The following is a 24,229-nucleotide window of genomic DNA, read 5'->3' on the forward strand; positions in this document are numbered from 1 at the left end:
ATAGCCTTTTGTACTCCTGGGTTTTTTTTTTGCGACAATTTTACAAGGAGCCTCTATTTGATGTACTCGACCCACTTTCTTTTGACTTACACTCGTACGACCCAGGTGACCATTGGAATGAATTAATTTAAATATTATTGTGGGGTCTAGGCTTCAGAATTAATTGTGTGTTTCATAAATGGTACTTTTAATTCCAACAGATTGCTTTGTTCCAATGGATGTTGCCATTGCGGTGGACAATTCCGACGCCACAACCAGCAGCGAATTCAACAACGTGAAACGATTTCTGAAGCAATTCATCAACCAACTTGCAAGTTCGGAGGTTCGGTTTTCCTTACTTGAATATGGCAACACTGCAAATGTAATTACAGATTTTCGCAGATTTCGCGACCAAATTTATCTGGAAAACCTCATAGATAATATAGCTAAACGCAATGACTCTGAACGCAGAGTGGACGCTGCTCTGAACACGACCAAAGAGGAGATTTTCAGCTTGGCAGGAGGAATTAGACATGGACATCCACGATACCTTGTCTTCGTAAGCTCCGGTGGCCCAACTGCGGAGTTCAAAGTCCTGGAGGGTGCTGGAAAAAAACTACGTGATTTGGGCGTGACCTTTGTTGCCATAGGAACAAATAGGGGCGTCCCAGGGGCTTTTATTCAAAAGCTAGCAGGCGACAGTCGTTTCATCTACAGAGCCGCGGAGCCGAGTCAATTGGGTCCCATAGTGTTAGAAGATTTGTCGCGAAAAATGTGTACAGGTTAGTGTAGGTATTAAATTTCCCCTGCGAGTCTTTATTCACTAATTTTGCATCAATACCTTCACGGAACTCTTCATGTGGCCAGAGATTTGTCTGTTTATCTACTATTTGACATTTCCTCTCAGAGAAGCCCGGAAAATGTCCAGCAGTTGACGCGACCCCAGACCCACTTGCGTGCCAAGTGGAGCAGCCAGACCCGGAAGAGACCATAGTCTGTGGCTTGTCGGCAAACGGAAGTGGATTCTCGGAAAATTATGATTGGGACTGTCCTGGGGAGACGAAGTGCTGTTTGGATCCGCAAACCGGCTGCTTTCAAGTTTGCCTCGAGCCACAGAATGGTAAGTATTGATTTTAATGAAGAAAAAGGTTATTCAGTTATCACAAAAATGGGAGAAAGGATGAGTCTGAATCCCTCACGAGAGATCGAACTAAAGGCCTTTACTTTCTTTAATAATAAACCTGGCAAAATTCCGATTAATTCCGATTTGCTGTAAGAAATGCGGGTTTCACTAAAAGCCATGCAGAGGAAAGGCAGTATGGCACGGAAAAGTGTTAATTCAGTGCGGAAAAGGTGACAAACGGTGTAAATACTTAACAGACAAGTGGAAATGTTGTTATTTAACCGAACTAGGTTTTTTGACGGAACACATAATGGTTGAGTAATTTTTGCAAGTGATTCGCGAGCTTTGTTTCTGCGTAGTTTTAGCTGAAATCTTAAACCTTTTCTTCCATATTTTAATTTGATTAAGAGCAGCTTATTATTGTAATAACTTATTGTGATATTATTGTAATTACTTATTATTGTCCATATTTGTTTAATTTGTTCATGCCAGTTTGCAACAAACAATTTGATCTGACGATAGCGATAGAAAATTCAGCTCGAATTGGCGAAGAACAGTTTGAGCAAGTAAAAGACTTCAGCAAGCAGTTCATCAATGCTTTTGATATCCGCGAGGGAGGGACGCATGTGGCGATTGTTAGCTATGGAACCACGCCAGTTGTTCATACTCGGCTTGATTCCTACAGTGGCTCTGTTCTCAATAAACGAACAATCACGGATGAAATCGACAAGATTGCCTTGGAGAGTGGGAATGCTGTGATAACAAACACTGCATTGACAGAGGTGTTCAAGACAGTTTATGGTGACAGAAATGGGGCACGGAATGGAACCAATAAGGTGATATGCTCTGGTGTTTGTGTCCTGAGGGGGAGGTGGAGGGGATGTGACCCTTATTTAACATACTTCTTGGTGCCTAACTCATGCCATGAGTATGACTCCCTTAAAATTATTATGAACAAACGGCAGAGAAACAAATAAGTCCCTTGTCTACAATTAGACAAGTGGTTGAGACAAAGAGAAAAAAAGTGGTCAGTTAGGTAACTTTAGATTCCTCCATCGCCACTAGTGTCCGATTTTGGACACAAGTGACCGATTTTAGACATGACTGTAGTGTCCGATTGTAGAGACTAGAGTCTGATTTTGGACTTAAGTGTTCGATTTTGGAAACTAGTATCTGACGCAAGTGTCCGATGTTAGACACCAGTGTCAGATTTCAGACACTAGTGTCCGATTTCAGTTATAAATTTTGGACTCTAGAGTTTGATTTTGGACACCAGAGTTTGACTTTAGATTTCAGACAATAGTGTGCGATGTTGGACACTAGTTTCCGATTTTAGACTCTAGTATCCGATTTTCGACAATAGTGCCCAATTTTGTAATACCTGTAATAGGATGGTGGCCAGGATGTCGCAGTTGTTAGAGCCCTTACTTCTCGCTGCAGTGGCGAGAGGACCTGGTATCAGATGTGGGTTGAGTTTGTTTTTGGTTCTCGTCCCAGTGCTGTGGGTCTTTTTTTCGGTTTCAACGGTTTTCCTTCCTCCACCAAAACCAACATTCCAAAATCCAATTCCACTTGGAAACTGTGGAGAAGAAGTGTCACCTCGTGGAATGTCCACCGCTAAATCCCACAGTTATTATAACTGTTAACATCTTGACTGCTATAATAACGGGAAAGTGACTGCAATACCCAACATGTTTGCCTAAAAATCCTACAAGGTGTCTCGTGAGTCTCCTAGCGACACGAGACGACAAAACGACACGCCGTGCCATACCAGCCAGGAACTATGTGTCGTTAGTATATGATAATTTTTGTTGGATAGTGAAGGGTTAATACTAAAATGATATCTCTCCTTAGACAGTCGTTCTTATAACTGCGGGAAATCTGTCGGACCCCATGGCGGCTGTCGATGCCGCTATCGATATCAGAGCCATGCCTGCTGACTTGTTTGTGATAGCGATCGGTGAAGACCCGGATTTGGACACTCTTGTTCAAATGGTGTCGCCACCAGCTGAAAACAACGTGTTTTTGACGACCACCTCTGGCGGCTTACGACCCAGCTTGCGGGCAATTACGGACACAGTCTGTGAAGGAGGTAGGATAGAAATATTCCAAATGTTTAGAATAATTTTTCGTTTACCACTAAAAACAATCCTTCTTGGCATTCCCTTTGTTTCGCCACGATCTATCAGTTGCGTTGAAACTCGCTCCGTTTTTTCAACCGATCAGATGCAACACTGAGTCCGTTCGCGACACGGTTACAAGCGTTTTCCCGCGCTTCAAGCAATTCGTTTGTTCCTTTTCTCATTGGTTCATAATAGGTATTTTGTTTTTGCTGACTGGCAGCTTTGCTTACGATGGTTTTGCTCTTACAACACGCTTACTTGGCGGAGGTTGAGTGCTCTAGTTGCCGTGTAAATTTTTTTCTCAGCGGTAGACAATAAAGGGAAGTGTACATCATCGTTTTTGTGAGGCTGTCATTCCGCATCAGTTACTTTGCGGTCTGTTCAGGTCCACTTTCGATGTTTAAAGGAGAATAATCAATTTTCTTTAACATAGACTTTTAATTTTCTCTCCTTCTGGTTTTCCTCTTTCAGCTGAGAAAATGTCAACGGTAAGTACACAGTGTGTATTTCTTCTGTCGAATCAATGTCTGCTGATTTTCATCTTTAATCTTTCGCCGGGAATTCGTGACAGACAGAGTGTCAATGTTACGTTTCAAAACGATAAGTAACGCTAACGCCTCTGTAATGCTCCTCACGATTGTTCACAGGTGAGTGCTTAATTCTGTTACAGTGGTATATAAATGTTTTTTTGGCTTTGAATTGACCGAAATATTTTAGCCATACTTTTAAAAGTGTACATGTTTGCACATGTATGCCGCTCTGAAAGGTCTCTCGATTCCCTGGCAAATTGCTGCCAGGAAATCAAGAAGTCGATAAATCCAGTATCACATAGTATCAAAGGTGTAACTCTGTGATAAGGGTGCTGCCTTCCATGTCAAAAACAAAGTGTATAATAGTTAAAATAAACAGGTTGAAAATTGGTTAGTTTTTTCTTGTTTTGCCTTTCTTCCTCCTTTAAATAAGCAGTAATATTTTATTTGCCGCCTAATTCTTTGTCAATTCTTTGTTTTTGAAGATCATTGGACCACCTGGTGATCCCGGACCCGCTGGTTCCCCTGTGAGCATAAATGTCTTACATTACTTCTTAGAAGCACTTTACGACTGAGTGCATTCCACATATAGAAGAAGTTTCATATAAACATCTTTCAATTTCTTTAGGGTCCAGAGGGACCAACCGGACCAAGAGGCGATCCAGGGGACCCCGGAGAGCCGGTGATTCTCATTGAGAAACTTATTGCTGTTTTAATCGTTATTTTTAAAGGGAAAATAAATATAATTTCGCGCTATCCCGTCTTTTCACTTCCTGTTGCTTTGTCCGTTTCTAGGGAGAAGCCGGAGAATCAGGGCCTCCCGGACCTCCGGGACCACCGGGACCACCGGGTGGAGGAGGAGGGGGAAACATAGGTTCGCTGAGGCCCCAGGGGGAGAAAGGACCTGCAAATGTAAGGTTTGTTTGGTGTGCTGTGTGGTATAATCGTGTTGTGCGTGATTTCAATGAGTAAATCATTTTGAAGATTTTGCTAACTGTAAACAGGGCATGGTTTTTTGTACACGAACTACATGGCTAAAAGTTTCAAGCGTAATTGTACCTAAACAAGCAAATTGTATCCTAGAAAAATATAAAAGCAATTAGAGTATCGCCTTAACCCTTTGATCCCGAAGAGTGATTAGCATCTAATTTCTCCTTACAATATCACCCCTGAATCAAACATTAAGGTCGTGAAAATAAAGAAAATGATCACCAACTTAAGGAGCTATTGATCGTTAAACAAATTCTCCTCGTCAGCGCCTCAGAAAATGTATGGCGATCAGAGAAGTAACTTAGTGCTGCAGAAAGCGAGAATAAACACAGACCCACATTGGCCACTTGATCTTATGAACAAATTTTGTTCTCTGTATAAATGGTGGATTCAAGACAAACTGTTTTTTCTTTTCTTAGAATGAGAAAGGTCCCGCTGTGCCGCCTGTGATCCTTCCCAGACAGCAACAACAAGCTAGACAGGTACCGCAATGTGATTTAATATAGCTATTAGAATGCTTTTTGATCGTGGCAAAATTGGAATGGACGGGACGCTTGGATCTGAATCGAAGTGAATCACTGCCGGGTTATGACCATGAACACTGACTTTCGGTTCATTTTTGTGGTCTTAGTTTTATTCCGTTGCGTCACTTACTCGAAAATGAAATGATGTTGATGATTTAATAATTTACCTTTCTTGGAAAAGCTTTGTTATTTCTCTTGATACAGGGACCCCCAGGTCGTCCTGGAATGCCTGGTCCGCGGGGACCTCGAGTAAGTTGTTTTTACTTTATGCTGGCCTTCAGAATTCGTCATATACCTGCCTGCAGAACAGGCTGGTATATGACGAATGTCTTACATATCTTCACGGAAGTTATGTAATTAAATGGTGGGTGCGCGAATTAGCCTTGAATCTTTCAAAAAAACGTGGATTAATTTCTTGAATTTTTCTGCATTTCACTGAAGTGCATTTTTATTCGATGTGAATCGCGTGTCTCTGTATTTCTCAGGGTCCCCCAGGTATCCCAGGGAATCGAGGCCGCATAGGAGTCAGAGGATCTAAGGTAAGAAGTTATGAGGAAGAGAAAGGTTGATGAAAAGACGACTCCGAAAAACTGATGTCAATTATCTTTTTTCGTAGGGCCAAGTTGGTTTGATAGGACCAGTTGGTCGGCCGGGAAGACGTGGAAAAGAAGTAAGACCGAAAAACAGTTATTTACTTTTCTCATACTCGTAACTTTCACTGTTTCCACTGGGTTTCAGAGAAACATCCCTCTCGTTCTTTTAAAATTTATGTTCTTTCCTCCACAAACATATTCTGTGTCAGGTCATTCGTTAGGGGTACCAATTTAAAAGAGGTGGCATGGGCAGGCGAAAAATGGCGGAATGTTGCCAGTCGTCACTGGCGCCCTATTTCAGTCGTGTCCATTGATTGAGAGCCTGGAGCAGATTAAGGCAAACCCTGAGTGGAATTCATCTTCTATTACAATAACTATTTTTCCGCTCTCTAAGGATGGTTTTTTAGTTTTGTTTTTCGGAGTAGTACGAGCGCTCATGATCTTGTGATTACTAAATAGTCGAAGTTGCATGCAGAAACTCCAGAAGAGGCAACCAGTCACACTGTTTATTCTTAGTTTCTCTGAGTCTCCGTGCAAATACAATAATCTAGTTTTCATTCGATCATAGGCGACGAAGTCAGAGGTGATATCAGTCTATCTTTTTTATTTTCACCGGATCGTATCACTCTGCACTTCTAATAACAACCCTGGCGTCATCACTATAGAGAAACAATCTTTGGCGAGTGTCACCTTACTTTATTTGCGTTTTATTGTTCAGGGGGCACCAGGAAAAAGAGGAAACCCTGGCATTCTTGGAGAGCCTGGAGAGAAAGTAAGAGGCTGTTAAGAAAATTTCTGTACAAGTATCATTATGATTCAGCCTCGTCGTTATTCTGCTGTTTAAAGCATTCATTTACAGTGCATCCAAATTTTTAAACAAATTTTATTACAAGGAAGAGTTGTCGAGTGAAAACAGAGTGTTTTATAGAAAGCGTTAACCAATAAAGATTCACGAGTACTTCACTTTAAATTCGACACTTTGTACAACAGTGCAATGAGTTTAATGTCACGAATTGACGGACATGATCCGAATTATCGAAGATAGAAATGTAAAGAAAATTATCTTTAGGGGAACGACAACTGCTTTGAGTTTGCTGAATGTTCGTGTCATCATCGGTTTGGGTTTAACCGAGGACATTACGATCGATATGTGACGGCAATCCGTGTAAAGATGCGAGCTTCAAGTTAGCGGGAGTGCGGGTTTTGAAATTCGACTTTAAAATTAAATTTGCTTATTTCTTATTTTGCATGTAAATTTTATCAGGGCCAGTCAGGTGACTCTGGAGAGGAGGGGCACTCAGGCCTCAAAGGACATAAAGGTCGTCGCGGTCGAACTGGTCCGAGAGGAGAACGGGGAGAGGAAGGAGAGTCGGTAAGCGCTTGGTTACGAAAAGGGAAAAGGAAAAACGCTAATTCATATAGGCAACCGTTTAGTTGAAATTAATCTACGAAAGCGAGCAGAAGTCCAAGGTAATTCTCTAATTTTGACCTGAGGAAACGGGCTTACGTTGATTCATTCTCTTTTTTAGATGGTTTTTCCAGGCTTAGTCATTCACTGCACTCTCCTTTGTTTGCTGTATTTGCTTTCGTTCTTTCTCTAGTTTTAGCAGAGCTCGCAGAGCGTAGCCCCATAATTATACAAAATAGTAGTAACCCATCAAGCCGAAAAAATTTGGATGTACGACCGTACGACCGTACAAGGTGCTATTTTTAACATGCGTGGACAACTATACCGCGGGCACGCCAACGCCACGGCTTTGTCCAGAGTCCAGTGGTCAGTGCACTGGGCTCCGAGTCGGACGACCCAGGTTCTAGTCCTGGCTCCGGTTTTAGGCTTGGCTAAATCTATATATTAAAAACCATATCAGTGCATCCATCAGTAATTTTGTATCTCTGTAAATTGTAAACCGAATCAACCTAAACGTATCATCGCTTATACCTTCAACCATAAACTGCATCATTGTGGCGAGTCTTCTGAAGTATGTTTAGAATCCAGTTTATGTGAATTGGGTTTATTTCCATCTCCACTTTGACTTACGTTGTAATGCACCCATAAGGCAATAACATTGATGAGGGAAGTGGCGTCAGCGCTTTGGACGAGTCGCTAAAAATATTTAATCATTTTTCAAAATAATTGATGGGAAACCAGTTTATGGAGTGATCGTCTGTGGACTGGAAATACAGGTCAGTGAAATAAGTTAGGTCTAATCATCAGCTTTTTTCGTCCTCAAGGGAATGCGAGGTCTAAATGGCGCTCCAGGAACCAACGGGAAACCCGTGAGTTTAGGAAAATCTGCTTTCCTATACTTCTAATCACTTAAAGAGAAACGTTTGCGCGTGCTAAGAGTTATTGTTACTTGGTCTTTTCAGGGAAACAAGGGGCCTCATGGAATTATGGGAAAACAAGGAAGCACGGGATCTCCTGTAAGTAAAACATGATGTACTTATTGATTGTGTGGGAAGGCTGGACGGGAAGGCTACTACATTCCTGTAGTAGTTGTTGCTAAAAAACAAACTTTTTCACAATTAAAACTTGTTCTTTAGTTCTCTAAGTCAGAACAAGAAAATCACAAATCATCGTAAAGCGTGACTTCTTTCCTCATTTCTGTTCTGTTGTTAGTGTACGTCCTATGATAATTTTAGTTTATGGAAAATGCAACAGAGCCGTGTGAGTGCGGGGCCAAACGGCTTCTTCTGGATCGGCTCACGTCAACCCGTCCGGCCCTTTACCGGTCTCATATGCGTTGTCCTTGATTTGACTTTGCACACACTCAAACATCACGAAACAGGTTATAAAAATCACCTTAATCGTTACACTGGCATTTCAAACGCTTAATTGACATAAGCGTTGAAAATGATAGGCAATCCTCATCAGAAATAAAGACGACCTTTGGAAATTCTCTGCTGTTAACTTGCGATTTGTTCATATCCAAGTTCAATGTTTTTGGAAGATTCTATGCACTGAGATTTCAATTTTTTTGGACTTAGGGTTCTTCTGGAGCTAAAGGTGTGGAAGGCGAGGAAGGTGACCAGGTAAGCGGGTACCAGTATTTAACGATTTCCAAAACTAAGAGGGGTACGAGACTCCCTCCATTCCCACCCCTCTTTCACATCCTTCCCCCTCGGACTCCCGGCACAATTTGCAGTCTTATATTCCATTCTTCATTTGAATGCTTTTGTTAAGGGCGCCGCTGGTAAGCCAGGCTCTCCGGGTATCCCAGGAGTTGTGGGACAGAAAGGAGAAAGCGGGACGCCTGGTTTGGTCGGATATACGGGCTACCAAGGCGACAGCGGTGATACAGGACCTATGGGGCTGAAGGGGACGGCGGGAAGTGATGGAGAGATTGGAGAACAGGGACCAATTGGAGGAAAAGGTTCCATCGTGAGTAAGACTATGTTCTTGTATTGCTTACTTAATGTTTTTCGTAAGTATTCGTATGATACTTTCCTTTGATTTCTACGGGTTATTTGATAGACATTTCACTCGTGTGTATTGCAAATGATATGGCAGATACCTTGTAATATGATGACGCGAAAGCTTTAGGGCGGGTTATCTCAGAAATTTCAGTCATCTCGAGCTGCAAAAATTTGTTCTCGCTAAATGAAAAATCGACAAGCCGTCAAAAAACTCCCGCATGCGGCTCTATAGCCAACAAGTGGTTTAGCGTCGAAATGAAGAGAACCATGTACCATCTTTGTTATTCTTTCTTCATACAAGAGAACGTGTTACAGAGTTTGAGCTCTGCCTCAAGGTGATACCTCACAAAAGAAAGTTATCAAACAATTTTTTTAAAAACTTTCCATTAATGTTCCTTACCAATGTATGTTTCGAAACATACAATAATGAGATATGATGGCCAAACTTATCCCAGTTATGCCTGTAATGGTACATATCACGCACGTTATTCATACTCACGAAAGTGTCGATTGTAATAGCTTAAATTAAACTAATTACGCCGACGGTGCTGGTGATATTTTTATCAGGGCGATAATGGATCTCCCGGAGAAATGGGCGCACAAGGACTCGAAGGTCGGGGAGTAAGTATGAATTTCATTTGTTTTAGATCACTACAGTTTGGATGTTCGAAGATCATAAGAGGGAACATGAATATCTAATCTAGTGTCAACTCTGGCTAAGAAGTACTTTGTTAGAAAGGATGCGTTTGTTCGTTTGCCTCATTATTTATTGTAAATCGGGACGTTTTGATAGCTATAGTACAGTCTTCATATGTGTTTGCTTCAGGGTAGCACTGGTACCGAGGGACCCATTGGATACCAAGGATCCACGGTATGTAATTGGATGGTCATAGTAGATCACAAGACCTGGGTGGACTTAGATTTACTGAAATATAAGAGAGAAAATCAGCGGAAATAAAGATTATAGCATTCATTAAGTATAAGTCTTACAAATACTACTATCTGGTAGCTTAAACGAAGTTCAATTTAAGCCGTGGTTTCAGACAGTTACTGGGTCTTGAGACTTATTTAAGTGCAGGTTGTTTTAAGAAAAAAGATGGTTGTTCTGTTGTCACTATAAAGCCTTCGCGTCAAGGCTCAGAAAATCAACGTTTACATTAAATATTAGACTAAATTAAGGGTGGTTTGGAGCGCCGTTTTGTTAAATCAAGCAAAGGGAGAGGAGCAACTCAAGCAACCGCTTTTCATAGTTGTCAATAAAAAGAACCAAGATTTACCAACGGAAGCAAGTGACCAGTTTAATGTCGGCTTCTTTTATCGTATTTTATTTTTAGGGAAATCCAGGGATTCCAGGCAAGAGAGGAGAAATTGGTGCAAAAGGAAAACCGGTAAAACCTTGACAATAAGCAAAGATCTCCTTGGCTAATTTTCAATTTGTACTCTTATCATTAGAAAATAATTACAACTTACGGTTTCAGGGTAACAATGGGACACGTGGATCACATGGAAGGCCTGGACCTCGAGGGAAAAGGGTAAGAACCAGTTATTCTAACAAAGTTTAGCTGTTTTTTTAACAAAATTGCGTACTAGACTATCTTGAATTTAGCTCAATTCTTTAATCTAAACGTTTATTTTTGTAAATAGCATGTCATTTTTGTGGGTAAAAACACTTTTGTTTGCCGTTTATGTCGATTGCGTTTGGTGTTCAAGTATGCCTCCAGATTGTCTCTACTTAAAGGAAAAACTTCGCTGTTTTTTTTGCATTTTGAAAAATTCAATGTAATTTTGACAAGTTGGTCATTTGCAATATGTGTTAAATTAATCTTGCCCGTCCTGAGCATCTCTTCCTCTTAAAGAAACTTTCTTCTCGTTGAAAACTTCCAAACATATAGAGACGTAGGTCAGCAGAAACAACGCCAGCTCCTGTAAATTACTATGTTAACTTTGCAGGGAGCTCACGGTGACACCGGCCCCAAAGGCACCATGGGTATTATCGGTTCAAGGGTAAGTATACTTCATCATTGTGTCTCTCAAAGTATTTTGATTTTTAAAAAAAATTAGAGCGCTGACTATCCTACAGGGACCAGCTGGATCGCAAGGGCTCCTGGGATCACCTGGGGAACGTGGTGTAAAGGTAAGGCTTCTCAGTATTATATCTCTCTCTCAGTACGTGCGGTATGATTAGTCAATTAAGTCGTTCATATTTCACCATACGGCCCGCTGAGTTAAAAAAAATTTGTTCGAATTGAAATCTTCTCTCTCCATTTGAATTCAGAGATAAATATCTTAAGCTCTTCGTGTTATTGGTCCGTGCCGTAAGTTACGAAAATTGGTTTTTCGCCTCGAATGTATATATACATAAATCCGATGAGGAAAAACTCGGTCCATAACTTACAGTACGGACCTCGAACGCGGTTTTTAAGTACGTATTTACCTTTGTAGTGTTGCTATTTTTTATTTTAGGGAGTGCCTGGAATAAATGGACCACCAGGTTATTCGGGAAGACAAGGTGAAAGGGTATGTTCAAATGTTGCAGAGGGGATGTTAAGAGTCCTGTATACTCAGCTGTGAACTATGACAGAAACGAATGAAACAACCCTAAACATTTAACACTTTTTTTTAACCATTTAGAAAATAGGTTCCATGTTGTTGTGCGTCTATTCAGTAGTAAATCACGGATGACATCAAAATGTGGGTGAGAACCGTGCAAAAAAAGAGGCGCACGAGGCGCAGCCGAATGTGTCACTGATGTTCCCACCAAATTTTTATGTCCTCCATGATTTAATACCCAGTTGAGCATAAGTAAGAACACATCAAAATGCGTCATAACCAGCAGGTAAATAACTTCACCATAATTTAACGTAGCCTTTACATGTCTGCTCAGTCATGCTGAACACAATTTATTTGCCTGCTAGGGAGACATGGGAGATTATGGACCTCGTGGTGTTAAGGGAGAACAGGTAGGCAACCCATAACAACAAAACAACAACAGCAATAGCATGAACTTTGTGAACTTGTCTAGCGTTTAAAACAATAATAGGAGTTCTTCCCTGAGCTATCGCAGGAATTTCTTTACTAATTGGGTTGTTAAAACGTAAGCTGAGTCAAATTCTTCGCGTCTTTACTTCAAATGCAAGGGAAAAAAATATCTTTCCAAATGCGTGAATTTTTTCTCCGGAGTTTATAACAATGTTTTCTTTTTTGTTAAATCTTTTTTTCCTTTAGGGGCCGCAAGGGTTGGCTGGAAGAACGGGTCGATCTGGTTCACCCGGTTTACATGTAAGAGAAACAGGTTACTCTGGTTTTTGTTTACTTTAATTTAACGTTCGTTAATTGGAGAGGAAAAGAGTTGGTCATCGAATGACAAATCATTTATATTATACCTGGATATTTTTTTAGGGCGAGGAAGGAGATTCTGGCAAACTTGGTGAAGACGGTCCTATGGTATTTATCTAGTTTAGATAATTTTTTCGGTTAATCTGAACGCTTTGCAAAAAGGAATGGAATAGATTGTACATGGAAATAGATCAGATCAGTGATAGAAAGATAGAATTATTGTGTGGTTGTTGGAGAATGGGGACCCCGTTTGTGAACTGAATGTATATTTGTTTTTTCTTCTACAGCACTTAAAAAAGAAACGTTATTTTCCTGAGTTCAGAAGTCCATTCGCTAGCAACAAATTCAGTCGTTGCCAAAAAAGTAACTTTAGGAGGCACAAACCTTGTCTCCACATAACTTGAGCCTAAAATTTCGCGTGTCAGTGATGTGCGCAGCACCTGATCGTAAACGTGTGCAGCACCTGATCGTAAACATGTGCAGCACCTGATCGTAAACGTGCGCAGCACCTGATCGTAAACGTGTGCAGCACCTGATCGTAAACGTGTGCAGCACCTGATCGTAAACATGTGCATCATTTCTTCTTCTTCTTTTTGCCTTTCAGGGAGCCCCTGGAAGCGCAGGTACACCGGGTCCAGTTGGAACCGAAGGCGAGAAGGTGCGAGTTTACATCACTTTTGTGTTGATTGACAGGATCCTTTCAATAGGACGGAATTGATTTGCTTACCTTGTAGGGAAAACCTGGAGATGCTGGAGAACAGGGAGAGACAGGACCCGAGGGACCGAAGGTTTGTTTGCATAAATTTTATAAATACAAAAACAACAGCTGTAATGCGGTGAAGTTTGCCTCCACCATTTTTGTTCGAAGCCACTGACCAAGGACAACTCTGCATAGAGAACGATCATGAATTGAAAAAGTGACATTGTTGTTCTCCGTTTGTTGCTGCAGGGAGCTCTAGGGCTAAGTGGAACAGTAGGCGCACCTGGAGTAGCTGGTCAGCAGGTAACTGGAAACAAAACCCTTAGATTGAATTGTCGATGTGAACATATCATGTACATTCTATATATTTCAGATGAGCCAACGGTTCAGTTTAAAGGGTTGTTGTTGTTGTTTTTTTTTTTCCGCAGGGGTCCAGTGGTCCAGTTGGTGAGGCAGGTGACACTGGATCACCCGGGGAAGAAGTAAGGAGTATTTTCTGCATGTACCTAATAAACATTCTGTAGGTTAGGTCCCCTCCATCGTTGTGTTGCTTTATTTCAAATTTCTAGGAAAGAAGTATGAACTTCTTCAAAAAATGAGAACGAAAGCTGTAAACTAAAACATTTTTTGTGTATCATGGCCGTGATGATAAATGAACTGAATTTTATTTCGTCATTCATTCTGCTCTTGTTTACTTGAAAAATTTCTTTTGAGATGAGACAATTCAGTTTTTGAGTTGCACCATATTTGCTCTTTCAGGGGTTACCAGGCTTCCCCGGGTCAAAAGGAGAAGACGGAAGTCTTGGGGCAAAGGTAAGTGTATGACAAAACAGATGAAGTTGAACTTAGCAAACTGCTATCAAAAAAATGTTTACAGAAAAGAAAATACAAACTTTATTAATAATGGTTCCCAGAAAGTTGTCATTGTTGTATCAATCTTTTTACCCCTGACCCGTGGTACTGCGTCGGTGAAGTGGGGGGGGAGGGAGGGAGAGGACAGGGGTTTTTTAACAAGTTTTCCACGAGCGAGCGTTGGATATGAGATACAGACCGAGTTGGTCATAATCATCTCCTTTCCAACAAGTGCGAGTGGAATAATTGAGATGTGAAAAACGCCCCAAAATATAGATAAATCTTCCCAACTATTAACGTACTAAAACACTTCCGGTTTCACTCGTCCTCATTCGCGCGCATGTTATAATGGCTCATAACACATTATGGCTAAGCCAATGAAAACTCTTGAATTGCATTATCCAATGATCAAGGTTTTGATAATACAAGATAATTTGGCCTTATCAATTTAGTTGTTAATGTGAATTGGCCACCGTAAAGAGATGAAAGGAAACGTCTGCTTAAGAATGGCGAATTACAATTACCACCTGTTTGATAGAACCAATGCGATGGTTTACGGCTGGAGTTGAACCAATGATATATCCATATGATATTGATAGTGACTCATGAGACAAACGAAAAAATTTACCTATCAAAATTGTTCCTTTTTATTTAGGGTTCTAAAGGTGACGATGGCTTGAATGGTGTTCCGGGAAGTCAGGTCAGAGAGAACTCAATGTCTTAATCTGAGACTTTGTCTACACTATTTCCTGTTTGAAATAAAACTAATATATTAGCTTGACCATACCAAATGAGCCATTTCATTTCAAATGAGCCAAATTCATTTTTAAACCAAGGCTATGTGGTCTCTTGAGAATAATATTATAGATTGCCCACGTATTGCTGGGATAATTGATTAGAGAATGAACAGAAGCAGGGACTTCAATAACGTTTTCCTTCAGCACAGCCGATGGTGTAATAGGCGGCGAAGCTTAAGCACAAATGTCTCGCAGGCTCAACAGACAGCGGTCAGAGGTCTTATAGGCGACGGAAGATTGCCGGTCAACGGCATTTAATGAAACTCCCGCAGAAGCCGTGAGGTTTATGGCCCCTGCAGTACCAAGATCAAGAAAAACATCACTCCTGCTCATACGTATTACTGTTAATTTCGAATGAGGGTAGCTGCGCATTTTTTAAACACTGCCCATATGCAAAATTTTCAAAATCAATTTCGCCACAAAGTTCTCTCGTTTTGGACGTTGCATTGCAGGGACCAATGGGAAAATCTGGAGTCAAAGGAACAAATGGAAAAGTTGTAAGTTTTTTGGTCTTTGCGAGATTTATGTCATCATAATGTTCACTGGTGCTGCTCTCTATATGTCACTTGTTCATTTTAGGGTGTACCCGGGGCCTCGGGTGAACGCGGTGACCAGGGAAAATCTGGACGAATCGTAAGTTACAACTCTCTTTTTTCGAGGGCGCGTTGCGAAACGAGACCGAACAAGGAGACTACATAAACTCTAGCCTTATGTAAAATGTTATTTTCAAAAGAAAAAACTTTTCACATTTAGTGTTTTTGTTATATTTTCAAACATATATTTCCTTTTGTCTTCAACAGGGAGTGCCTGGTCTGATGGGTCAGCCTGGAATTCTGGGTCCAATAGGACGTGTAGTAAGTGATTCCATGCCTCGCTTTGAACATTTTATTTTTCCTATGTCTAATCGCACCATGAAAAGGATCTATGACGATAAAGTGTACCGCAGTGTAGCAAGACGGAGGGTAAATAACTGGGTTTCTCATTGTTATGCGGTCCGTCGTGAACAACTGAGCAAATTCCGCAAAAATTCAGTAGTTCGAGTACTATATGAAGCGTCAATTGTTTTAATCATATTTACTTCAAATATTTTCCTTTTCAGGGTTCCAGAGGTCCTCCTGGTCATTCAGGCGACGGAGGCTCCAAGGGTGAAATGGTAATATTCTTATTATAATGTTTCATAAAATACTGTAAATCCCAATGTTATTTCTTGATGAAAATTATTCTCTTCGGTGAATCGCAACTTAATACGCGGATGGTCATTCACTGGTTTGTAGCTATGAAGCGTGACCTCATTCCACCGCATATTAACGGTAACAAATTGATTCATTCTTTGTTTTTGTGGAATTTAGGGTATCAGAGGCCCCCATGGCAAGCGAGGGAAACGAGGATCAAACGGACGATCAGTAAGTTAAGGTTTTTCTTCCGTTTGAAACGGCGAAAAAGTGAAAGTGCATCGGAGCACAGAATCCGGAGGTCTTAAGTTTAATTCGTCCCACGCTCGTGACAAGACGGGAAAACACCTTTCTTTGCGATTTTGTTTGTAGCAAGCTGAATTATAAGACATAACGAATTAAAAACTTTCTCTATTTAACGACCAGGTACGGTATTCTTCTTTTTCTAATGTATCTCGCTGGATGTTATCTTTAGGGAGAGGATGGTTTTCCGGGATCACGTGGCGACAGAGGAAGCAGAGGAGAAAAAGTATGGAAATGAAACAAACTGTTTACATTTATTAACCGGGTAAAAGAGGCTCGATGTCCATTACTTTTCGAGTCCGGTCTCTATTTTTCCTCATCAAATTCTTATCACATTGGTGTAAATTTGTGCCAACGAGAGGAGGATCCTTCCATATTTTCAGTGGGCTCTTAATTACCCTTTCTACTTGAAATAAATGAATGCCACCAGATCAGGAACTTTTCATAATTGTGTACTTTATTTTATAAGGGAGTGACCGGTGAAGGTGGTTTGCCAGGATTACCAGGGAGTAATGGCAACTTGGTGAGTAAATGGTAGTTTTGATAAAGAGTAAAACTTGGTTTTCTGCTTAGGGCTTACTTTCACATGAAAGACCTGACAACAATTTGGCCTCTTTCGCTTTCAATTATCCTAGATGAAACTCTTAATGCATAGATCATTTCTTTTTCTTTAGTTCCTGATGTCGCCCGTACAGCATTGATCTTTAACAAACTTTTGTTTCTTTTCCTCAGGGTCCGCGTGGGGATAGTGGTGACCAAGGTGGTCCCGGATTTGAAGGACCCGAGGTGAGTGCGCCAACTTGTTTACATGGCCTGCCCCGTAAGCGTGTAAGATGGAACAAATCTTATGTCCTGATTGGCTACCTGAGCCTATCTTATCTGCTCAGGATTGCTCACTCTGATCCCAGAGAAAAACATTTTCTTCCTTGAAACCGGTTTACATTTTCCGAAACTTCTAAGAAACCTTTTCTCAGAAGTTTCGGAATATGTATTTCTATATTTCTGCAGTTTTTACAACATTGAAATCACAAACACGCCTCGAGGAAAGAAGATAACGAAGAAATTGAAACCACAAGGATTGTTTTGAATTCATTTTGAAATCTTTTTGTGTGAACTCATCTTTGGTTTCTAATTCATAGTTTTTCCAAAATCCAAATTAACAATTCCTTTTAGCAATACGAGGGTTGAAAACTTGAAAGGCTGACCATATCCGGTGCGAGACATATTTTTCAAACAAACGTTTCCTTATGTTCCATTACATTCATTAATTGTTATCCTTTTTCTTGCCTATTTATTGTTCATTGCAGGGAAATGCTGGACCTGTTGGTAATCAAGGACGACTGGGGAATCCAGGAATTAAAGTATGCGCACAGAATGTTAGGTCATTACCTATATCATTGATTGCCATTAAAGTTCTAAATTGAAAGTCAAGTCTGTCACAGACTTGTATGTACAAAGCTTGCTCCAAAATATGCTTATAGCAAACCATAGATATGCAAGGATCCATTTTGCGTCGATGAGAGACCGCAGGGGGTTTACCAGAGAGGCCGTGGGCAGGGGGAGGGGGAGGGGGGAACTCAAAGAAATATTTCTGAGTGCACAGACCTCCCTCCCCTGCTTAGCCCCACTACCAAAACTACACTAAGTCTGTTTTTTTTTTTTACACCGTAGGGATCGCTAGGCGAGGAAGGACTAACGGGACCTGCAGGTGAACAAGGCACCCAGGTAAGGTGACAAAATAAGTTCGACAGAGAGGTTGATGATCAACTGACTTTTGAATAAACTTCTTCGATCAGGGGACTAGGAGTAACTTAACGAAAATGCCATTGTTTATAAATTTATTATGAGAAAAGCAACGGAACAATAGCCTGACCCTCACCGATTTTCGCACACATCGCTCATCTTCTCTGACTAAGACCCTTGCACAGGTTACGTTTGCCGTTAAAAAAAGTAGAGCATAATCTTTACTTTCGTGCCTCTCTCGATTGCAGGGCGCTCCTGGTTATCAGGGTACAAATGGAGCATTGGGAGACCGAGGGCCACCGGTAAGGAGATGGTACTCTGACACCTTTTTTATAGGGAACACTGGTGGGAGTAGAAAAAATGTCCCATGAATGAACGAGTGTCTTTTGTTTCTACGATTCTCAGGGAGACACCGGAGCGCCAGGTGGTATGGGGTCTCCAGGGGCCACAGGACCATCGGTTGGTGAACTGACTTCTTCTAATTAACAAATAGATTCCATGTTGCCGTGGGTTTGTTCCGTAAATAATCACAGATGACTTCAAATGTGGTAAGATGATAGAGGTTGCCACTGATGTTCTTACCATAATTTAGCGTCTTCTGTGATCTATAACTGTACAGACACACGGCAACATGGAATCTATTTGTGTTATGTAACATAGAAGAAAAAATGTTGTTAGCAGTAACTTTGTCTATGCGTCTGCCCTCTAAGTGAACATAAGTAAGAACCAATCAAACTTTGTGTGTAATTCAGCTTCTTATATAAATAATTATTGATCATCACGAACTGTTCAGAGTTTATTTAGGATACTCGAGACCAACTTCCCTTTAATGAGTTACCTTGGCCACGCCAGCTAACTTTTTGTCTTATTTCTTTTAAAACTTCCACTAACTACTTCTGATTGGCTGTTATTATAACTTTAGTTTTGGTTTTCATGATACTCACACTTGAGAGCGTTTTTCGATTGATACAAGTTATAGGGCGTGTTTTTAATTGTTTCTGCGGAAAAACATCATTGACTCTTAATTCATCATCCATTTTTAATCCTTTTAGGGAGAGTTAGGAGGTGCAGGAATACCAGGACTGAATGGTAAACCAGGACAAGCGGTAGGTGGTCCAAAGGTGGAGGAGGGGGGAAGGGGAAGGGGAAGGGGGTCTTTAGTCCCCCCAGTCCCCCCACGATTTGGTGCTTGGTGTGGAACATGTTGCTACTTCTAGTCTCGTGATTTTTTTTACAAATAGTTTCATCAAGATTGCACCAGACAAAACGATAACTTGTGAGACTTGTGAACAAGATAGTTTGATTTTTTCAACTGAGCTGATGATGTAAATCGGCCACCGTAAAGAGTTTCTAAATCGGACGCTTCGCGTGTTAGCCCTTTCGTCAGAGAGAATTATTCAAGAAACAGCCTCCTTGCGTGGTGTCACAAATCGATCACAGACACATACGATACTGTTAAGATCGCAAATAGGTTTATTCGTGTCGACGAAATATGCAATTCATGGGTGGGAACTCTTTTTCGGAATGTGGGCTTGATTTGATGTGTAATGAACCCCTCTCATCTCAAAACGTTACGTCGCCTCCGCAGATGTCATTTACCGTTTTCGACCGATCATCATTGTTGTCTGATCATTAATTGCTTTTGGTTTATTGCACTTACATCTTTTCAGGGGTCATTTGGTAACCAAGGGGCGCCAGGAAGCAGCGGAGAAGATGGAATCCCGGTAAGAAACGAAACAATGAATTCAAAATTACATACGTGTATTTTTCTAAATGCTTATGGGCCGCTTTATTTTGTCAAATGACAGGGTCTTCTCGGACGTGATGGTGTACCAGGAAGTACAGGAGACGGCGGTCCTCAGGTGAAGCTACGGTGCTATGGAATCAATGACAGCGTCTGAGCAACAGCGAACTTACCCCTCCCCTAACCTAACAACAATCAACTGATAACAAGTCAGGGTTACTTTTGGGATAGGGAAGGGGAGGATGCGCAGATTCTCAGATACACTTACTAATACTGATTCGTGCTATCTTGCTTTACTATTGCTGGATTTCTTTACAACGGCAAAAGTGCAATTCAAACCTCGAGGAACTTTATATTTTTGAAATTTATTTATGACAGGGTAAACAAGGCGAAAGTGGGCCTAACGGACCACCTGGGCGGACAGGGCAAATGGTGAGTATTGAAAGCGGCCGTGCAGCTACGGTTAGGCTAGGTGTCCATAACAAGATTGGCTATTGCTGCCGGAACTCAATCTTGTTTCCGTACCCTGAAACGACCAGGAGTACTGTTACTTTCTTTGGATAGGATGCTTGTCTATCACCGGCTTCCTCAACCTGCCACTTCCTAGGATTTCATCAAGTTTGCAGTCACCCATTTTTAGCTTAAGTTGGGGAGAGGCAATTGACGACCTTAAAGTCTCACCCAAGAAATTAAAACGACGACCCTCTTCCCTAACCATTGCTAAAACCTGTACCTTTTCATTCGTGGAGCAGAGCGATAAACTTCCAGCCTCTGCGTTTCCCTCTGCTGTTCCTCTTCCTCCATTGAAATAACAACTTGGTCCACACTGACAACAGGTCCCTCACTTTTGATTTGTTTTGCACGTCATCAGGGTCTACATGGATTGATGGGCCTCAAGGGAATCATTGGTGAGGTTGGCTCTAAGGTGAGATGAACAAATGCACCTTTTGGATCTATGTTCCCCCACGGGTAACCTTTGCCGGGTAACCTAATATAGGCCATATAGGTAATCACCCTTCCCTACAGATTTGGATTGAGCTACTGCGGCTGAAAACGGGTATCGATTTTAACCTTTATGGTCTCATCAAGGGAGCTACGAGAGCGTGACAATGTGTTTTTATTTATTTATTTTTAACTCCAAATGAGTGATAGCGAAAGAGGAGTAACCGAGATATATCATCTGAGCTGAATCTTTGGTTGGAAGATACCACTTCTTGAGTTTGGTATCGATGCCTGGTCGAAAAATTGGCTATAACCGTTAGAGGCCAGGTTGAAGAACGAGTGTGGAAAATATTATCTTCACCTTAAATCATGGATTCCTTCTTGGATTCCATATCATTTTTCCATTATCTCGACTTAATAATCGATAAAATCATCCCACTTATGATTGTTTCATTTTTTTTTACCGTCGTATGATTAAGAAACCCTCATTCCAAAGCTGAAAAGACTCAATTTGAAATTTAATAGGGTGACTCAGGAGATCCTGGTGCAAGCGGAAAAGATGGAGCCACAGGGAAGCAGGTTTTAATCAAATTTTCTTCTTTTTTTGTTTTATCTTACTGAGATTTGTTTGTTGCATGAACCACTGTTAGGTATCAGTAAGACGCGTAAACTGTTTTGTTTTCTTCGTGATTTAGGGGGAGGCTGGAAGGCCAGGTCGAAGAGGTTCACCCGGAGACAGAGGAAGAGAAGTGAGTTTAAAGCGGATGTGTTTAATAATTTCTGTGTTGATCGAAGCGATAAAGCAAATCGCGGCGACTTGTTCCAGGAACAGTCACGATGCACTAAGCGGTTTGTTGAAGAGACGTGTCGCAGCGAATTTTTACATCCTGTTCCCTGTAGTTTTGGAAATTTGCTTCTCCCTGTAAAAACTGGAACATCATCAGTTGCATCTAACGCCTTAAGATAACTTAATAACACATATTGTTTGAAACCAAATCTAAAATTGCACTTTTTAGGGAACCATAGGATCTGCAGGACCCGTCGGAAACCCTGGACGTGATGGATTCAAGGTAGGATAAAGTGCATCATAGAGCCATTTTTAATTGAAGGTAAAAAAAAAATCTGGATTGCATTGGTTTTACCTTATCTCGATCTGTGATCGGTCGAGAAAACTCAACCAACTACGGTTCCAATTCGTTTTTCCCCACCTTTGTTTGTTTGTTTTTTCAAATACATTTTGTGCAACAGGTTATAATTTTCATTTACAATGTGTGTTTGAAACTGTTCAATTATTCAATCGATCCAACACTAATTTGAATTTGGAATGTTGGTTTATGTTGAGGGGGGAAACCGAAAGACCTGGAGAAAAACCGTTGGAGCAAGGACGAGAACGAATAGCAAATTCAACCCGCATGTGACACCATGTTTGGGAATCGAACCCGGGCCACATCGGTGAGCGGCGAGCGCTCTCATCTCTGTGCAATCCCCTCTCCCAACCCGAGATAGGGTTATTACACTGAAAATGGTGGCTCATGAAAAGGTCTCTCCAATATTTGATTCCTCATAAGCTGTTTACTCTTTAATAAGCACCTGGTCGTAATGCTGCAAATGTGGTCTTCCATATACAGGGTGTGGCGGGAGAAGCAGGTGCTCAGGGAACAACTGGGCAGCCTGGCCTTCCTGGCGTTTCCGGGTCCACAGGGACGAGGGGAGTCCCTGGACCGAGTGGCGTGGACGTAAGTACATCAGAGCGACGGTGTTATTTCTGATATGGACCTGATACGTTCTGAATCGAATAGCTGGCATGTATCCCGAACTCAGTGGCAAAATGCGACTAAAGATTGTATATTTTGCCGACTTCGCACCACATTTTTGGAACATAGGCTACCTCCTTGACCTCTATTGCACAAAACCTTTTTGATCCAGATGTTGTTCAGTGCCCATAACTGTGCTCCTAAGTGGAGATAGGGTGCTTTGTCCAAAAGCGCAACACAATTACCTGGTTTTCACAAAAAACAGACTTTTCAAATGAGGGAAAGCTTGTTGTTGGTAACAAACACAAAAGCGGTTATAATTGAAGTAAAGTTGACAAGGTATAAACATTTATAGGCGCCTTTTTAACAAGACCAAAACGACATCATAATCCGTTTTTCTCAAAAAACAGGAATCGATGTTTCGATAGATTAAAAACACTTGACAGTTTTAATTATTTTATTTTTATTTAGTAATTTTCAAAATTTTACACTCATTAGGGAGGAAGAGGAGAGTCAGGCGGTTCGGGACTCGAGGGATTAGCCGGTGAAGCAGTAAGTGCCAGGTCTTGTATTATGGAGGGAAAACATCATGATATCGTTAAAGGATTGTGGTTATGACAAAGCACAATCGTTTACCTCAAGATGTAGTCTTTTTGGTGTAGATTGCGATAATGCTACTCTCCTTCCGGCGATGAATTGCGCTGGTCAGTTTTAACCTTCTTAAACATTATGCTCCGCTGTGATTTAATGATCCGTTTGAAACAGCTGTTGGTGATGCAATTCGATGAAGTGTTCGCTCAATGAACACAATCGAGCAAAAGTCCTTAAATGAGGTTTTCATTTAAGAGGCCGACTAAGAAGTCGCTCGGCTACGACTCATGCAACGAGCCCACGATGCGAATTATATCGCATAAGCCAACAATAAAGCTTTTTTACCATCGAGTCATGCACGACAGTGGCACAGTTAAAGCCCTTTTATGAAGCATTGTCTGTCCCTACGACTTACACGAGGTCTTATTGCATGCCTACTTTTTCTGTCCAGGGAGATGCCGGTGAACCTGGAGAAAATGGAGAAACTGGAGCACTTGGAAATAAGGTAAAATAATTAGCAGCAAGTGGTAACTTTAACAGGCGACTTCTTGTTCATCAAACTAGTTCTTCGTGTTCTTCGTTGCTTTATTTCCAGGGAGAGCGCGGTGTTCCTGGTCAGCAGGGTCCCTCAGGGAAACCAGGCTTGAAGGTAACAAACTGTTATCCATCGATGTTTTCAAACTTTTTTGGGGAGGGTGTCTTGTTTACCAAGCGTCATTCTACATTTCGTTCCTCTTGTTACTCTGTTATTCTCTTTCTAGACACTTAGAAAAATTGAAATATGCCATGTATTCAAGTCCTTTCTTTTTCCTTAGGGACCAGAAGGGTCTGTAGGGCAGAAAGGAGGACTGGGTCGAACCGGTCCAAGGGTATGTATGGAGATGATGAAAGACACTAAAATTTTAAGAAATCACTTTTCGAGAAATATTAAATTTCTGTAAGAGGGATTTTTACTTATTTGAGAGAATATCGGGAAAAAGAGCTTGAAGGGAATCTGTAACAAATCAACAAGAATG

General features: G+C 41.2%; 1 protein-coding gene across 1 annotated transcript in view; it reads left to right on the forward strand.

Moving 5' to 3' along the window:
• Positions 1–24,229, forward strand: part of LOC131799125 (collagen alpha-2(I) chain) — a 37,833-nt gene that overhangs the window by 5,926 nt on the left and 7,678 nt on the right. Inside the window, exons 7-65 of the mRNA XM_066173746.1 lie at positions 201–761; positions 887–1,099; positions 1,595–1,938; positions 2,957–3,194; positions 3,697–3,713; positions 4,241–4,282; positions 4,384–4,437; positions 4,551–4,667; positions 5,165–5,227; positions 5,474–5,518; positions 5,755–5,808; positions 5,886–5,939; positions 6,581–6,634; positions 7,127–7,234; positions 8,095–8,139; positions 8,233–8,286; positions 8,851–8,895; positions 9,047–9,244; positions 9,847–9,900; positions 10,106–10,150; positions 10,614–10,667; positions 10,758–10,811; positions 11,230–11,283; positions 11,360–11,413; positions 11,743–11,796; positions 12,195–12,239; positions 12,505–12,558; positions 12,679–12,723; positions 13,220–13,273; positions 13,350–13,403; positions 13,565–13,618; positions 13,744–13,797; positions 14,075–14,128; positions 14,823–14,867; positions 15,417–15,461; positions 15,544–15,597; positions 15,765–15,818; positions 16,064–16,117; positions 16,314–16,367; positions 16,612–16,665; positions 16,909–16,962; positions 17,172–17,225; positions 17,747–17,800; positions 18,111–18,164; positions 18,431–18,484; positions 18,588–18,641; positions 19,235–19,288; positions 19,853–19,906; positions 19,991–20,044; positions 20,305–20,358; positions 20,798–20,851; positions 21,394–21,447; positions 21,564–21,617; positions 21,885–21,938; positions 22,497–22,604; positions 23,121–23,174; positions 23,665–23,718; positions 23,809–23,862; positions 24,029–24,082. Coding sequence (XP_066029843.1) covers positions 201–761; positions 887–1,099; positions 1,595–1,938; positions 2,957–3,194; positions 3,697–3,713; positions 4,241–4,282; positions 4,384–4,437; positions 4,551–4,667; positions 5,165–5,227; positions 5,474–5,518; positions 5,755–5,808; positions 5,886–5,939; positions 6,581–6,634; positions 7,127–7,234; positions 8,095–8,139; positions 8,233–8,286; positions 8,851–8,895; positions 9,047–9,244; positions 9,847–9,900; positions 10,106–10,150; positions 10,614–10,667; positions 10,758–10,811; positions 11,230–11,283; positions 11,360–11,413; positions 11,743–11,796; positions 12,195–12,239; positions 12,505–12,558; positions 12,679–12,723; positions 13,220–13,273; positions 13,350–13,403; positions 13,565–13,618; positions 13,744–13,797; positions 14,075–14,128; positions 14,823–14,867; positions 15,417–15,461; positions 15,544–15,597; positions 15,765–15,818; positions 16,064–16,117; positions 16,314–16,367; positions 16,612–16,665; positions 16,909–16,962; positions 17,172–17,225; positions 17,747–17,800; positions 18,111–18,164; positions 18,431–18,484; positions 18,588–18,641; positions 19,235–19,288; positions 19,853–19,906; positions 19,991–20,044; positions 20,305–20,358; positions 20,798–20,851; positions 21,394–21,447; positions 21,564–21,617; positions 21,885–21,938; positions 22,497–22,604; positions 23,121–23,174; positions 23,665–23,718; positions 23,809–23,862; positions 24,029–24,082 — 4,529 coding nt within the window. The remainder of the gene's footprint in view (positions 1–200; positions 762–886; positions 1,100–1,594; positions 1,939–2,956; positions 3,195–3,696; positions 3,714–4,240; positions 4,283–4,383; positions 4,438–4,550; positions 4,668–5,164; positions 5,228–5,473; positions 5,519–5,754; positions 5,809–5,885; positions 5,940–6,580; positions 6,635–7,126; positions 7,235–8,094; positions 8,140–8,232; positions 8,287–8,850; positions 8,896–9,046; positions 9,245–9,846; positions 9,901–10,105; positions 10,151–10,613; positions 10,668–10,757; positions 10,812–11,229; positions 11,284–11,359; positions 11,414–11,742; positions 11,797–12,194; positions 12,240–12,504; positions 12,559–12,678; positions 12,724–13,219; positions 13,274–13,349; positions 13,404–13,564; positions 13,619–13,743; positions 13,798–14,074; positions 14,129–14,822; positions 14,868–15,416; positions 15,462–15,543; positions 15,598–15,764; positions 15,819–16,063; positions 16,118–16,313; positions 16,368–16,611; positions 16,666–16,908; positions 16,963–17,171; positions 17,226–17,746; positions 17,801–18,110; positions 18,165–18,430; positions 18,485–18,587; positions 18,642–19,234; positions 19,289–19,852; positions 19,907–19,990; positions 20,045–20,304; positions 20,359–20,797; positions 20,852–21,393; positions 21,448–21,563; positions 21,618–21,884; positions 21,939–22,496; positions 22,605–23,120; positions 23,175–23,664; positions 23,719–23,808; positions 23,863–24,028; positions 24,083–24,229) is intronic.

This window comes from Pocillopora verrucosa, chromosome 10 (assembly GCF_036669915.1).
Source record: "Pocillopora verrucosa isolate sample1 chromosome 10, ASM3666991v2, whole genome shotgun sequence".
NCBI lineage: Eukaryota > Metazoa > Cnidaria > Anthozoa > Scleractinia > Pocilloporidae > Pocillopora > Pocillopora verrucosa.